Raw genomic sequence first — 13,408 nt, 5'->3', positions numbered from 1 at the left:
AACAGTATGAGCCAGGTTGATGGAGTCTCAGATATGGTGCCTGCCTGCCAGCTCTGTGGGTGGAGGGCTCATCAAAAGACAATGGCCTCTGCCAACACCTTTGTCTGGCAGAAAACTGCCCCCACAACCTCTCACCCTGCTGCCAGGCAATTCAGTTCCTCTCTGTATGTCTCTGGTGCCTTTTAAGCTACTGGCCTAGTGGTAGAGCTCAGAGGGAGTGATTCTGAGTAAGTCCGAGCACAGGCCCTTTAAGAGGAACTGCCTGGGACTTCAGCAGCCCTCTGTCTTCCTCAGCCTCAATCCTCACTGGTTTTTATAGCCAGAATTTATGGAGAATTCTCTTCCTGGAACTAGAATCCTGGGCTGGGAGGTCTGGTGTGGGGCTGGGAACCCTCGCTCCCAATGGGGAACCTCTGCAGCCGAGATATCCTTCCCAATTTTTATCTCCCATACATAGGGGTGGGACCAACTTTCCATGTCTCTGCCCCTCCTACCAGTTTTGATGTGGCTTCTTCTTTATTTCCCTAGTTGTAGGACTTCCTTTCAGCCAGATTTCAGGTGGTTCTGAATGATGGTTGTTATGTAGCTTAGTCATAATTTTGATGTGGTTGTGGGAGGAGGCAAGCACCACATTTACCTACACCACCATCTTGACCAGAAGTCTACATTTATTTCTTACAATATTTTTTAATCATTTACTTTTCTATTTGTGAAAATTGTATATATTAGATTGATATAAAAATCACTTTTTCATTAAAATTATTAAAAACATTTTTTTATTTAATAAGTTTCACTTAGTAGCAAGGTTTTCAAGAATGAATTATTGGTGAGTTTATTACACTTCCATGTAATCATGACATCTAGAATCCTAACTATAGGTGAGTAATGTGAGATGCCAGGAGGGAAAAATGGGCTATGAGTTGATCTAGAATATTTAATGAGAATAAGAGAAGTGAGAGTTTATCTTAAATCAAGACATAAGACTTTTTTTTTAACACAACAATATTTGTAAAGGAATTTACAGTAATATTTTATTATCATCGTAACAGAACCTCAGAACCTTTAAGACTTTTGAGAAATGTATCCATACCAGACATTACCATCTCCCCAGAGAGATTTTTATGCCCTTTTACAGCCAGTTTTTCATTCCACATCCTACTTTTTTACACACAAACCTACAGAATATTCCTCATGATATAGACACAAAAATCCTCAAAAAATATTAGCAAACAGAAACAAGCAATATATAAAATGGAAAGTACATTATGACCAAGTGGTGACCAGGATATACATATAAATGTAAATTAAAGTTGATTTGACATTCCAAAGTGAAGTATTGTTATATTCCATATTAGTTTAATAAAGGGAGAAAAATCCCAAGTTAACCTTAAACATCACAGAAAAAGTACTTCACAAAAGCTAACACCCACTCATGAGAAAACCTCTCAGGCAAAGCAAAAAAATACAAGGCATTTTCCTCAACCTGATATAGAGCATCCATGAAAACCAACAGCTAGCACTGTATTAATAGTAAAAGACTAAATACATTCCCCTAAGTTCAAGAATCAGGCAAAGATGTCCCTTCTTGCCACTTCTATTCAATGTTCTCTGGAAGGTTCTAGACAGTGAAATAAAGCAAAATGAATAAATTAAAGGCATCCAGATTGGAAAGCTAGCAGTAAAACTATCTTTATTCACAGATGACATGATCTTTGTATGTAGAAAATCCCAAGGAACATACCAAAAAATTCTTGCATTAAGAAATGATTTTAGGAGGGTCACAGGATACAAGATAAAGACACAAAATATCTTTATATATACATATACTAGCACTGAACAATATGGGAATTAGATTTTAAAAATTCCATTCACAAAAGCATCAAAAGAGATAAAACCTTTAGCAATACATCTAACAAAAATTCAAGGTAATATCTAATAAAATCCTAGAGGCTTTTTTTTTGAGAATTGACAGCTTATTCTAAAATTCATTTGAAAACACAAAAGATCTAGAATAGCCAAAATAATTTGAGAATGAAGGAGGACTTCACTATCTAATATCAAAACTTACTATGAAGTTACAGTTATCAAGACAATGATATGAGCACGAGAATAGAAATATATATGAACAAAATAGAACTAAATCCAGAAATAAACTCTTAGATTTGTAGTCCATTTATTTTTGACAAAGTTCTCAAGGTAATTTAAAGAGAAAAAGATAATCTTTTCAACAAATGTTGCTGGGCAACTGGGTATTCTCATTTCAAAACAAACAAACAAACAAACAGAAAACAATACCTCCATAGATCTTGCCTCACACCATAAACAAAAATAAATTCGAAATGAACCAGAGACCCAGAAAGAACTAAAACTATGAAATTTCTAAAACTTCCAAAAGCACAATTCATAAAACAATAATCAGTACACTGAACTTTGTCCAAATAAAAACTCTTAAGCTTAAAAGGGCGCTACTGTTTTCCTGCGAGTAATGTAACAAATCACCACAATGTTAGTGGCTTACAACACACATTTATTACCTTACAGCTCTGGAAGTCACAACTCTACATCCCTTGGAGGCCTTAGGGGAGACTCTCTATTCCTTGGCCTTTTCTAGAGGCACCTGCATCACCTGCACCCTTGGCTCTTGGCCCCTTCATTTATCTGTAAAGTGTAACCCTCCAACCTCTGGTCCTACTGTTTGTCCCTCTCTTATGAGGACCTCCTCTGCCCAGTTATATTGATATATAATTGATATAAGTTTAAAGTATGGCATAATTGTTCAACTTATATTGTGAAGTGGTTACTATAATTAACTTTAGTTGGCATCAATCATTTTACAGATACAAAAAAAGAAAATGCAAAAAAAATATTTCTTCTTATGATGAGAACTCTTAGAACTTACTCTCTTAATTTTCATATTATTTCCTATAACAGTGTTAATTATAGTCATCACATTGTACATTACATGCCTAATAATCTATCTTATAACTGGAAGTTGGTACCTTTTGGCCACCTTTCTCCAATTCCCTGTCCTCCTACACCTGGCCTCTGCAAACCACAAACTATTTTTCTATGAGGTTTATGCTTTTGTTTTGTTTTTTAGATACCACATATAAGTGAGATCAAATAGTATTTGTCTTTCTCTGTCTGAATAAGGACCTTTTTGATTACAGTTGGTGCACCCCGTCAGTCCATGATAACTGCCCATCTTAGGACCTTAATCATATCTGCGAAGTCCCCTTTGCGATGTAAGGTAATATACACATTGAGCAATTAGAACATGGATATCTCAGGGGGAGGGCATAAATCTGTTTACCACAGGCACCATTAAGAAAAAGAAGGACAAATTATAGTTTGCAAATTGTATATCTGATAGAGGACTTGTATTCAGGTTATATAAAGAATTCTTAACCAGTAAGAAGACAAAAAATTTTTTTTAAATGGGCAAAAATTTGAAGAGACATTTCAACAATAAATATACTAATAAAAGGGTAATATGCTAATTAGACTGGACATCTGGACAAAGCCACAGTGGCTTTGGCGTTTAGGGACAATCAGGCCATCAGGGGAGCAGTTAGGGAGCAGCCAGGTCGGCAGGGGCAGTTAGGGGGCAGCCAAGCCAGCACAGGGGTAGTTATAGGGCAATCAGGCCAACAGGGGAGTAGTTAGGGGGCAATCAGGCTAGCAGGGGACCAGTTAGGGGACAATCAGGCCAGCAAGCAGATGCAGTTAGAGGTGATGAGGCAGGCAAGCAGGCAAGCGGTTAGGAGCCAGCGGTCCTGGATTGTGAGAGGGATGTCCGACTGCTGGTTTAGGCCCAATCAGTTGGATACCCCCCGAGGGGTCCCAGATTGGAGAGGGTGCAGGCTGGGCTGAGGGACACCCCCCCAAGCACGAATTTTGTGCATCGGGCCTCTAGTCCTATATAATAAAAGCCCAATATGCAATTCAACCAAACGGAGGAATGACCGGTGGAACGACCGGTTGCTATGATGTGCACTGACCACCAGGGGGCAAACACTCAACACAGGAGCTGCCCCCAGCCCACAGGACCCAGGTCAGCCACAGTGGGTGCCAGTGGGGGCCCTCTGATCACCCTGCTGGTCGCCCCACAGATTAGCCCTGATCGCTGGCCAGGCCTAGGGACTCCACTGTGCACGAATTTCATGCACTGGGCCTCTAGTATACAAGTAAGCACATAAAAAGATGCTTAGCTTTATTTAGGAAATGAAAATTAAATCACAATGAGATACCATTTCACACCCACTAGAATGACTATAATAAAAAATACAGATAATATTGAGTTGGTGAGAAACTAAAATCTTCATACATTTCTGTTGGGAATGTAAAATGGTGTAGCAATTATGGAAATAATTTTGTAGCTCTTAAAAGTTAAAGTTACCATAAGTCATTAATTTTACTCCCAGGAATCTACCCAAGATAAATGAAATTGTAAGTATACACAAAGATATGTACATAAATGTTGATAGCATTATTCAGAATAGCCAAAAACTGGAAACAAGCTAAATATCCATTAACAAGGAATGAATTAACAAAATGTGACATATCTAAGGGGAAACAGTTCAGCAATGAGAAGGAATGCATCCTACAACTCAAGAATGCTACAACATGGAAGATGCTCAAAAACATTATGCTGAAGAAGCAAAATGCAAAAGAATCTATTTCGTGATTTCATTGTGAAATGTTTAGAATATTTATAGAGGCATATAAATCAGATCAATGGGCTGGAGAATGGGAATTAACTGAAAATGGGTATAATGAAACTTTTTTGGGTGATGGAAATGTTCTAAAACTGGATTATGGCAATTATTGAACCATCTGGCTATTTTTTAAACACTTACAATGGGTTAATATTATGGGATCTAAAGTATACATCAAAAAAGGTATTAAAAATAATACCTTTCCTGAGGAATTATCATGTCCTGCAAGAGCTGGGCATAATATTCTGCAAATAATAACAGTATCAAATTGGTTGATAGTGTTTGACAACTTTGTAATGATTATTTAAGAAGTATATTTTTTTAAATCTCCAATAATTATTCTTTTAAAAAATATATATTTTATTGATTTTTCACAGAGAGAAAGGGAGAGGAATAGAGAGTTAGAAACATCAACAAGAGAGACACATCGATCAGCTGCCTCCTGCACACCTCCCACTGGGGATGTGCCCGCAACCAAGGTACATGCCCTTGACCGGAATCGAACCTGGGACCCTTCAGTCTGCAGGCCGACGCTCCATCCACTAAGCCAAACCTGCCAGGGCCAATAATTATTCTTAATTTTTCTACTTTCCCCTTCCTTATGTGTTTCTGCTTTATAAGTTATAATGCTCTATTTTTAGGTATTATGTATGAATCTTCATTCTTATGTCTTCCTGGTGAATTGCTCATTTCTCTTTATATCTTATACAACTTGGTCTTGTTGTCTATCTTGTCAGATATTAATATAGACTTGTTTACCTTCTCATGCTTAAAATTGCATTTATATTTTTCATCATTTTATTTTTAACTATCCTTATTTTTATATTTAAATGTGTCTCTTATAAACAACATATAGATGTATTTTTTCCTTTTTACCTAGTCTGACAATCTCTATCTTTTAATTGGGTGTTTGGTTCATTTACATCTATAATAATAAAAGCGTAATATGCAAATCAACCGAACGACTGAACAGCAGAACGACCGCCCGGACGACCATGCTATGACACCCACTAGCACCAGGCCGGCCAAGGAGAGTGTAATGCGATTGGTCGGGGGCCCGGCCATCGCCCCATGATTGTCCTGCAGAGGGAAGCCCAGGCCACCAGCCAGCGGTGCAATCAATCAATGGGGGGGCTCCACGATTGCCCCAAAGAGGTAGACCCAGGCCACTCACTGGCGGGCTGTGGCGGGTGGGCGGGGCCTCTATCTGTGGGGGTGATCCATTGCAGGGCTCATGGACTGTGAGAGGAAACAGGCCAGGCTAAGGGACCCTGTGCCCCGAGTTCACGAATTTTGTGCACTGGGCCTCTAGTCTATTATAATCATTGGTATAAGTGTGTTTAAAGTTAAGATTTTACTACTTGTTTTCCTATTTATTCCTCTTATTTCTTACCTCTGTTGATTTTCCCTGACGTCTTTTCTATTGACAACTTTTTAAGAGTTTCATTTTATGCCCTATATTCTCACATGTATCTCTTCCCATGCTTTAGTGGTTGCTCTAGGGCAGTGGTTCCCAAACTTATTTGGCCTACCGCCCCCTTTCCAGAAAAAATATTACTCAGCGCCCCCTGGAAATTAATTTTTTAAATTTTAATAGCAATTAAACAGAAAGATATATGTATTAATGTTTCTACCTTTTTCGTAAAATATAGTAAAGAAAGGTGTAAATTAGAAACATTGAAGTTTGAAATTATGAAACTATTTATTGAACTCAGAATAGAAAGGTAATACAAAAAAAGTTAAAACAAATGCACCTGTGGCCATCACCGCCCCCCTGGATCGCTGCAGCGCCCACCAGGGGGCGGTAGCGCCCACTTTAAGAATCACTGCTCTAGGGCTAAAAATATGCATCCTTGATGGCTCTACATTGGGTCAATATTGTAACTGCTCTTTAAACCTGACACTACAAACTTCTTCCTACTTCAGAAATGTAATAACTATACAACAGCATAATTAGATTTATCTGTCCTTGTCTTTTGTGTAACTATTATTTTAAAGCAAATTATAAGGAGGCAAGATAGTATTTTATGTTTTTTCAGCTATTGTTTCCAGTGTTCTTTCTGTTTTGCAGATGTAAGTTTTCATCTCATATCCTTCCCCATCAGCTCATATGTCATCGCTGGCATGTTTGCAGAGCAGTTCTGCTGGCACCGTGTTCTCTCAGTTTTCAAGGTCTCATTATTGCTTTATTTCCTTTAACATCCTTGCTTACAAAGGATATTTCACTGGATATGAGTTGACAGTTTTTCCCCTTCCGTTTAGGACATTAAAGGTATCTTTCCATTGTTTTCTGGCTTCTATTATATCTTCATAATATTATATTATCTCATACTAGAGACCTGGTGCACGAATTCATGCATGGGTGGGGTCCCTTGGCATGGCCTGCAGGGATTGGGCCAAAACTGGCAGCCCAACGCCGCCTGCCACTCCTGCCTGCCGCTCCCGCTCATCCCAGCCCCACTGCGCCTGCCAAGGGCTCACACCCAGTCAGTCCTGATCGGGAGAGGCTCACACCTCCATAGTGGCGCTCGCCAGCCATGAACCCTGCATCTGACACCCATCCCGAGGGGGGTGGGGGGACCGAGATGCAATCAGCCCTCCGGGCAGTGGGACATCCTTGCCGACCTGGGATCTGGATCAGTTCAGCTGACATTCAGGCCAATTGTCAGGAGTCACCTGGTGGCCACTTTTATATCATTTCTTCCTTGCAGAGTGTCTAGAGAGGGGAAGCAGCCACAGTGCCCGAGGCCAACTTCCAGGAGGCCAGTGGCGCTGTCAGGATTGTGCCAGTGGTGCTGGTCCGTCAGTGCCTGGCCTGTTCTCTGGAGATTGGACCTGCAGGACTACTGAGGGAGTGAGTAGCTGCCACCGGGGTGGGCCACCAGGAAGAGTCAGTCAGCTGAGCAGCACTCCCACTGTGGGAGCGCTGACCACCAGGGGACAGCTCCTGTGTTGAGTGTCTGCCCCCTGATGGTCAGTGCACATCATAGCAACTGGCCAACCGGTCAACCAGTCATTCGTTTGCTTAGGCTTTTATATATATAAGGTGTCCCAAAATTCACGCAAGATTTGAATTTGCGTGAGCATTAACAACAACAACAACAACAAAATAAAAGCCTAATTTTACTTGGCTTATTGAATCAGATTCTAATATCGGTTGCCCTTTGATTTCAATTCCTTCAATTTGATAAGCATTACCAAGTACCAATTATGGCCCAGGAGCAGGGACAATGAAGACCAATGAAGACCACGGCTTTGTGTATGTGCCAGCAAAGCCGTGGAGGCCATTTACCTGATGTGCTATTCCACATATAACCCTATAGGGTATACTTTATGAATCAATAAAAAAATTACAATTTTTAATTATAAACCTGTGTTTTCTATCAAAATTACTTCTTGCATGAATTTTGGGACACCCTATATAAGATACCTCATAATCATATATCTCATATGAAGATATGAGCAATTATTCATAATTGTTCCCCAGTCTATAATGTATCTGTTTTCCTCTGATGAGTTTTAAGATTTTCTCTTAATCTTTGGATTTCACAGCACACTGACTTTTATGAATTTTAGGTTTGATTCTTTTTAGACTTACCTTGCTTGGGGTTCACTGAATTTCTGAATCTGTATGTGGAAATTACATCCATCTAAGAAGTTTTTGACCCTCATTTCTTCAAATAGTTTTCCTGCCCTTTTCTCACACTCTCTTCCTTCTTGGATTCCAATTACAAGTACGTTAACACCGTTCCACAGATGCTTGAGGTTCTGTTAACTTTACTTTAATCTTCTGTTTTTCTGTTCTTAAGTTTGGTTCACTTCTCTTGATCTCTCTTAAAGTTCAAAAACTATCTTTTTATCCATCCGATGTTAAACTGATCCAGTGCAATTCCATTTCAGTATTATACTTTTCAGTTTTAGAGTTTCCTTTAATTTTAAAAATATTTCCCTTTCTCTGCTCAACTCAAGTATTAAGACAATATTGTTTTTTTTACTTCTTTGACATATTTTCACTTGATTCCCTGGATAAATCTTTTACAATCAGATCTGAAAACCCCATCTTCCTCTATATCAGTGGTTCTCAACCTTCCTAATGCCGTGACCCTTTAATATAGTTGCTCATGTTGTGGTGACCCCCAACCATAAAATTATTTTCGTTGCTACTTCATAACTGTAATTTTGCTACTGTTATGAATCGTAATGTAAATATCTGATATGCAGGATATATTTTCATTGTTACAAATTGAACATAATTAAAGCACAGTGATGAATCACAAAAACAATATGTAATTACTAGAGGCCTGTTGCATGGGCCTTCCCTTCCCCTGGCTGCTGGCACCAGTTTTCCTCCAGCACCGGGGACCCAGGCCTTCAGTCTTCGCGGCTCCGGACGGAGCCTTCAGTCTTCGCTCCACCGCTTCGCCCCTACATATGCAAATTAACTGCCATCTTTGTTGGGTTAATTTGCATACTCTCCTGATTGGTTGGTGAGCGTAGCGGAGGGATGGTTAATTTACATGCTTGTCTAAGAATATATGTGTTTTCTGATGGTCTTAGGCGACCCCTGTGAAAGGGTCATTCGACCCCCAAAGGGGTCGTGACCCACAGGTTGAGAACCGCTGCTCTATATCAAACACATACCCAAGTGCTTTCCAACAGAAATGTAATGGGAGCCTCAGATATAATTTTAAACCTTCTAGCAGCCACATTATAAAATACATGAATAGGAACAACTAACTTAAATAATATATTTAACATAAAATATCCAAAATATTGTTTCAACATGTAATAAATATAAAAGTTAATGAAATATATTCCAGTCATATTTTCAATACAAACTCTTCAAAATCTGTATTTCATGCTTATAGCAAATACAACTGAGACAAGCAATACTCTGTGTTCTTGACAGTGGATCAGTGGCTAGCTACAGAGAGCAACCTGGAGCCATCTCGTGTTGGTTTTCTACTGATTCCTTTTTCCATGGTCACAACTTACACCTCCTGTTTCTCTGTATACCTAGTGATTATTTATTGAATATTAGATGCTGTGGGTGGTATGTTTCTCTGTATACCTAGTGATTATTTATTGAATATTAGATGGTGAAGTGGTATGTTTCTCTGTATACCTAGTGATTATTTATTGAATATTAGATGGTGAATTCTATCTTACTCTGAAGCCTTGACTTTTACTTTAGCATTTACTTCGATTACTGGTTGATTCTCTTGACCTTGAGCAGACATGGAGCTATTTTTGGCTAGCATGGATCTGTGGAAAGCTTCAGCCCCTTTATATCCCATGAACTTGGATCTCAGCCCTCCTCAACTTAGCAGGGTGGCCATGCTTGCTCAGACTCCCACCTCTGTGCCACGGTCTAAAGATTTCCCCAGGCAGAGAACTGGGAATCGTGGGGCTCACCTCATGGGCTTTCCTGCTCTCAGTTCAGTCCTGTGCTGCTTGAGATCCACAGAGTGTAATGATCCTAATAAGATCTTTTCCAGACACTATGACATTCGTCAGCAACCACTCATTTCATGCAGAGAATATAAACTCCAGGAATATTCCTTGCAGAGCAGTTGTCATGAAATGAGTTCTAACAAGTTACCAGCAACCAGAAAGAGAGAAAATGAGCCAAGATTCTGTTCAAGCAAGTACGGTTATAAAGAGGCATTTATGACTGTACACAATTATTTCATGTGACATTATCACTAGAACTCCTGAATGACAGTTTACAAAATGTATTATATGGTGTACATGAAACTCCTAGTCAAATAATTAAATGCAAATGTTACACTCAAAACAACGTGACTGATAATATTCCTTATATTTTGCAAAGACATTTCTACAAGATTTGTTTTCTGAAAGTTCTGGCTTTCATCATGTATGACACTAACATTTCTGAAGATGGATTTAACACGGAGAAAAGCATATACATGAATAATAGCTTAACTTCTTGCATTTTAAACTCAACATTTCTCAAAACAAGTAGTTCAGAAATATGTCCATTTTCCTGAATATGCCCAGTTCCAAACATTTGGTCAAAAATATTTTAAGCTGGAAAAAAATATATTTTAAGTTGGTTTGTTGGTAAGCCCATTCTGTTTGTTGCACAAATAACATATAAAACTAAAAATTTTCACTCCATTATAAAATTTTGGCTAATTATAATGAACTAAATAAACAGAATTGAACATGTTAATTATGCTGATTTTTAAATAGTCCCAAATTACATTGAGGCTCAGCATAAGGAAACAAAGGAAAGTAAGTAAATTCCAAAAAATTTTTGCCAAGGATACTGTATTGTTGAGATGAAGAACATTTGTTGGACTATTTTAAAAACAATGACTAAGGAATACACTATTTATATGTTTTGTCTTATAAAGCTCAAGACTTTTACCTTTAAATGCATGCAAAGTTGAATACTTAAGAGCTGTTTGGAGAATTACTAAAGATACTTGATCACATCTCTGAGTTGAAGTGGGAGCTTCATTACCCTCACTGCTTGCAAACACTCAGGGTTAATCCTCAAAGACCTCCAAAAGTGTTGTCTATGTTCAGCTATTCTTATTGCACCTTAAGTTTCTCTTGTGAACAAAGATAGTGGCATTCAAAACTGCACAAAGTAGTGTGCAAGGTAACTTAGGTGTGTAGAAAAGGAACTTAGGTTTGGCAACAATGACATGAATAATGCTAGAACCAAAATCACAGAAAAACAAACATCAAGTAGATTGGGCTTAATTCTTCATGTTTTTAATAAATAACCTGGATGATTTAGCTGTGTGCCTCACTTTGGTTTTGTAGCTCATGAGCTGTACACTATAATTATTTGAGTAGAGTGAAACAGAGAACTTAAGTAGTTACATAAAATTCAAGACTAAAAAAAAACACAGTATTAAAATCAGAAATGTAAATGGGATATAATCTTCAACCATTTAGATTAGGGATCAGCAGACTATGGACCAAACCGGCCCTCTGCCCATTTTTATAAATAAAGTTTTATTGGCACACATCCATACCCCATTCACTAGGGCCCACAAAGACCAAAATACTGTCTGAAGTTTAAGGAAAAGTTTGATGACCTCCAAGAAAAATTTAAGAGCCTAAATTTTTCAATTCATTTGGTTTCTTAATACAAAATTACAAGATACTTATATTTTAAAGACTTGAGAATATGTACATACCTGTCTAAACAAGAAAAGTGCATGTTCAGTTAGAACTTCGGACACTTTTGCTATATCAAGTAGTAAATAAAATTTTATAAGACTAAGTTTTTCATACTTATAAGTCTTGATGAAAAGTTTAAAATACATATTTATATAGATACACACAAAATGATGGTAACTTTCCCTCCAAATTTAATTGAGAACATAAATGCTGTTTCTGACCTGTGGGTCACAAAATCTGAGTTAGAGCACCATTGTTCTGAAAGCTAGAAAGACTGTGACTGCAGGGCTGGCAGTGAATGAACGCTAAGGCATGCTCGCCTCGGGCTAAGCCGACGGTGGGCCTGCCGCTCACCTGGAGGTGTGTAGGCATCCATCGAGGTCTGCACCACCAAGGACCTGCGTTTGGAAGGCATAGGCACTGCCATCTTCCTTTCTTTGTGTTTCGCAAGCGCTGCCTGAACAGCTTCTGTGTGGACGTCTGAAACAAAAAGAGAGCTCAATTACTCCATTGTTCGGGGACGTCCTGAAAGCCCAGGCTTTTTCTCCGCTCTCTCTGGTCCTGTGGAGCAGTTTATGAATGGGTGGGGAAGAAGGGGAAAATGTGAACCTGCCAGCTTAAGAGCTCCAGTGAGAAGACATGCACATTCGTTTGTAGACTTTTAATTATTCATTTTATTACCCTAGATTCTGTATAAATAACAAGTGCTGGCTGCAAATGTATGTGTGATTTTTCTTTTCTTAGGGTGAGTGGACATGACCTTCAGATATTTCTTCTCGTTTTCAAGCCTCGTAATTCATTTCACTGTTCAGGGAGGTATGTACACCCTACTGGCAGTCAGTAATGATTTAGCTAACACGTACCAAGAACTCAGAACTGTGTCGGGTGTTTTGTGTATGTTAACTCACTACATTAACTCCACAAATATTTACTGGCTGCCTGCTTTATAAGGTCATGTCCTCAGGGCAGGAGAGGTGGAGAATCAGGTAGATGAGGTGCTATGAATCACGCAGCTTACGTTCTTTTCTTTTTTTTTTTAAATTCTCACCCAGGATATGTTTTTTATTGATTTGAGAGAGAGAAAGGGGGAGAGACAGAGACAGAGGCAGACTCAGAGAAACACCAATGAGAGAGAGAAACACTGATCGGTTGCCTTCCGTACGTGTCCTGACCGGGGTCGAACCCACAACCATTTGCTGTAGGGGACGACACTCCAACCAACTGAGCCACCTGCCAGGGCCATGCAGCTTACTTTCCATCGGGTGAAACAGACCACTGACAAGTGGTCAGAGAATTAATACAAGGAAAACGAACTGAGTGGCTACTTCGCTGTGAGGCCAGGGACGAGCGCTCTCACTGTGAAATCTGAACAGTAAGAACGAACCAGCCACTCTGTCAGGACGAGAAGGTCCAGGGAGAAGGAAAACCCACTCAAAGGCCCTAAACTGAGAGTGAGGGTGGTGCTGGCAGAATAAACAGGACCCTGGGAGAGGGGTGCATAGGGTCAGGGCTCCTATCCTAAATCTGAC

General features: G+C 39.2%; 1 protein-coding gene across 1 annotated transcript in view; it reads right to left on the bottom strand.

The window, feature by feature from the left end:
• The window catches only part of DIP2C (disco interacting protein 2 homolog C), a 173,695-nt gene that overhangs the window by 132,370 nt on the left and 27,917 nt on the right, over positions 1-13,408 (bottom strand). The window contains exon 5 of the mRNA XM_023761777.1: positions 12,234-12,359. Within this exon, the coding sequence (XP_023617545.1) occupies positions 12,234-12,359 (126 nt within the window). The remainder of the gene's footprint in view (positions 1-12,233; positions 12,360-13,408) is intronic.

This window comes from Myotis lucifugus, unplaced genomic scaffold (genome assembly GCF_000147115.1).
Source record: "Myotis lucifugus unplaced genomic scaffold, Myoluc2.0 scaffold_217, whole genome shotgun sequence".
In the NCBI taxonomy this organism is placed as follows: domain Eukaryota; kingdom Metazoa; phylum Chordata; class Mammalia; order Chiroptera; family Vespertilionidae; genus Myotis; species Myotis lucifugus.
The sequence above is the reverse complement of the archived record's forward strand: the minus strand, read 5'-3'. Positions and strand labels throughout refer to the sequence as shown.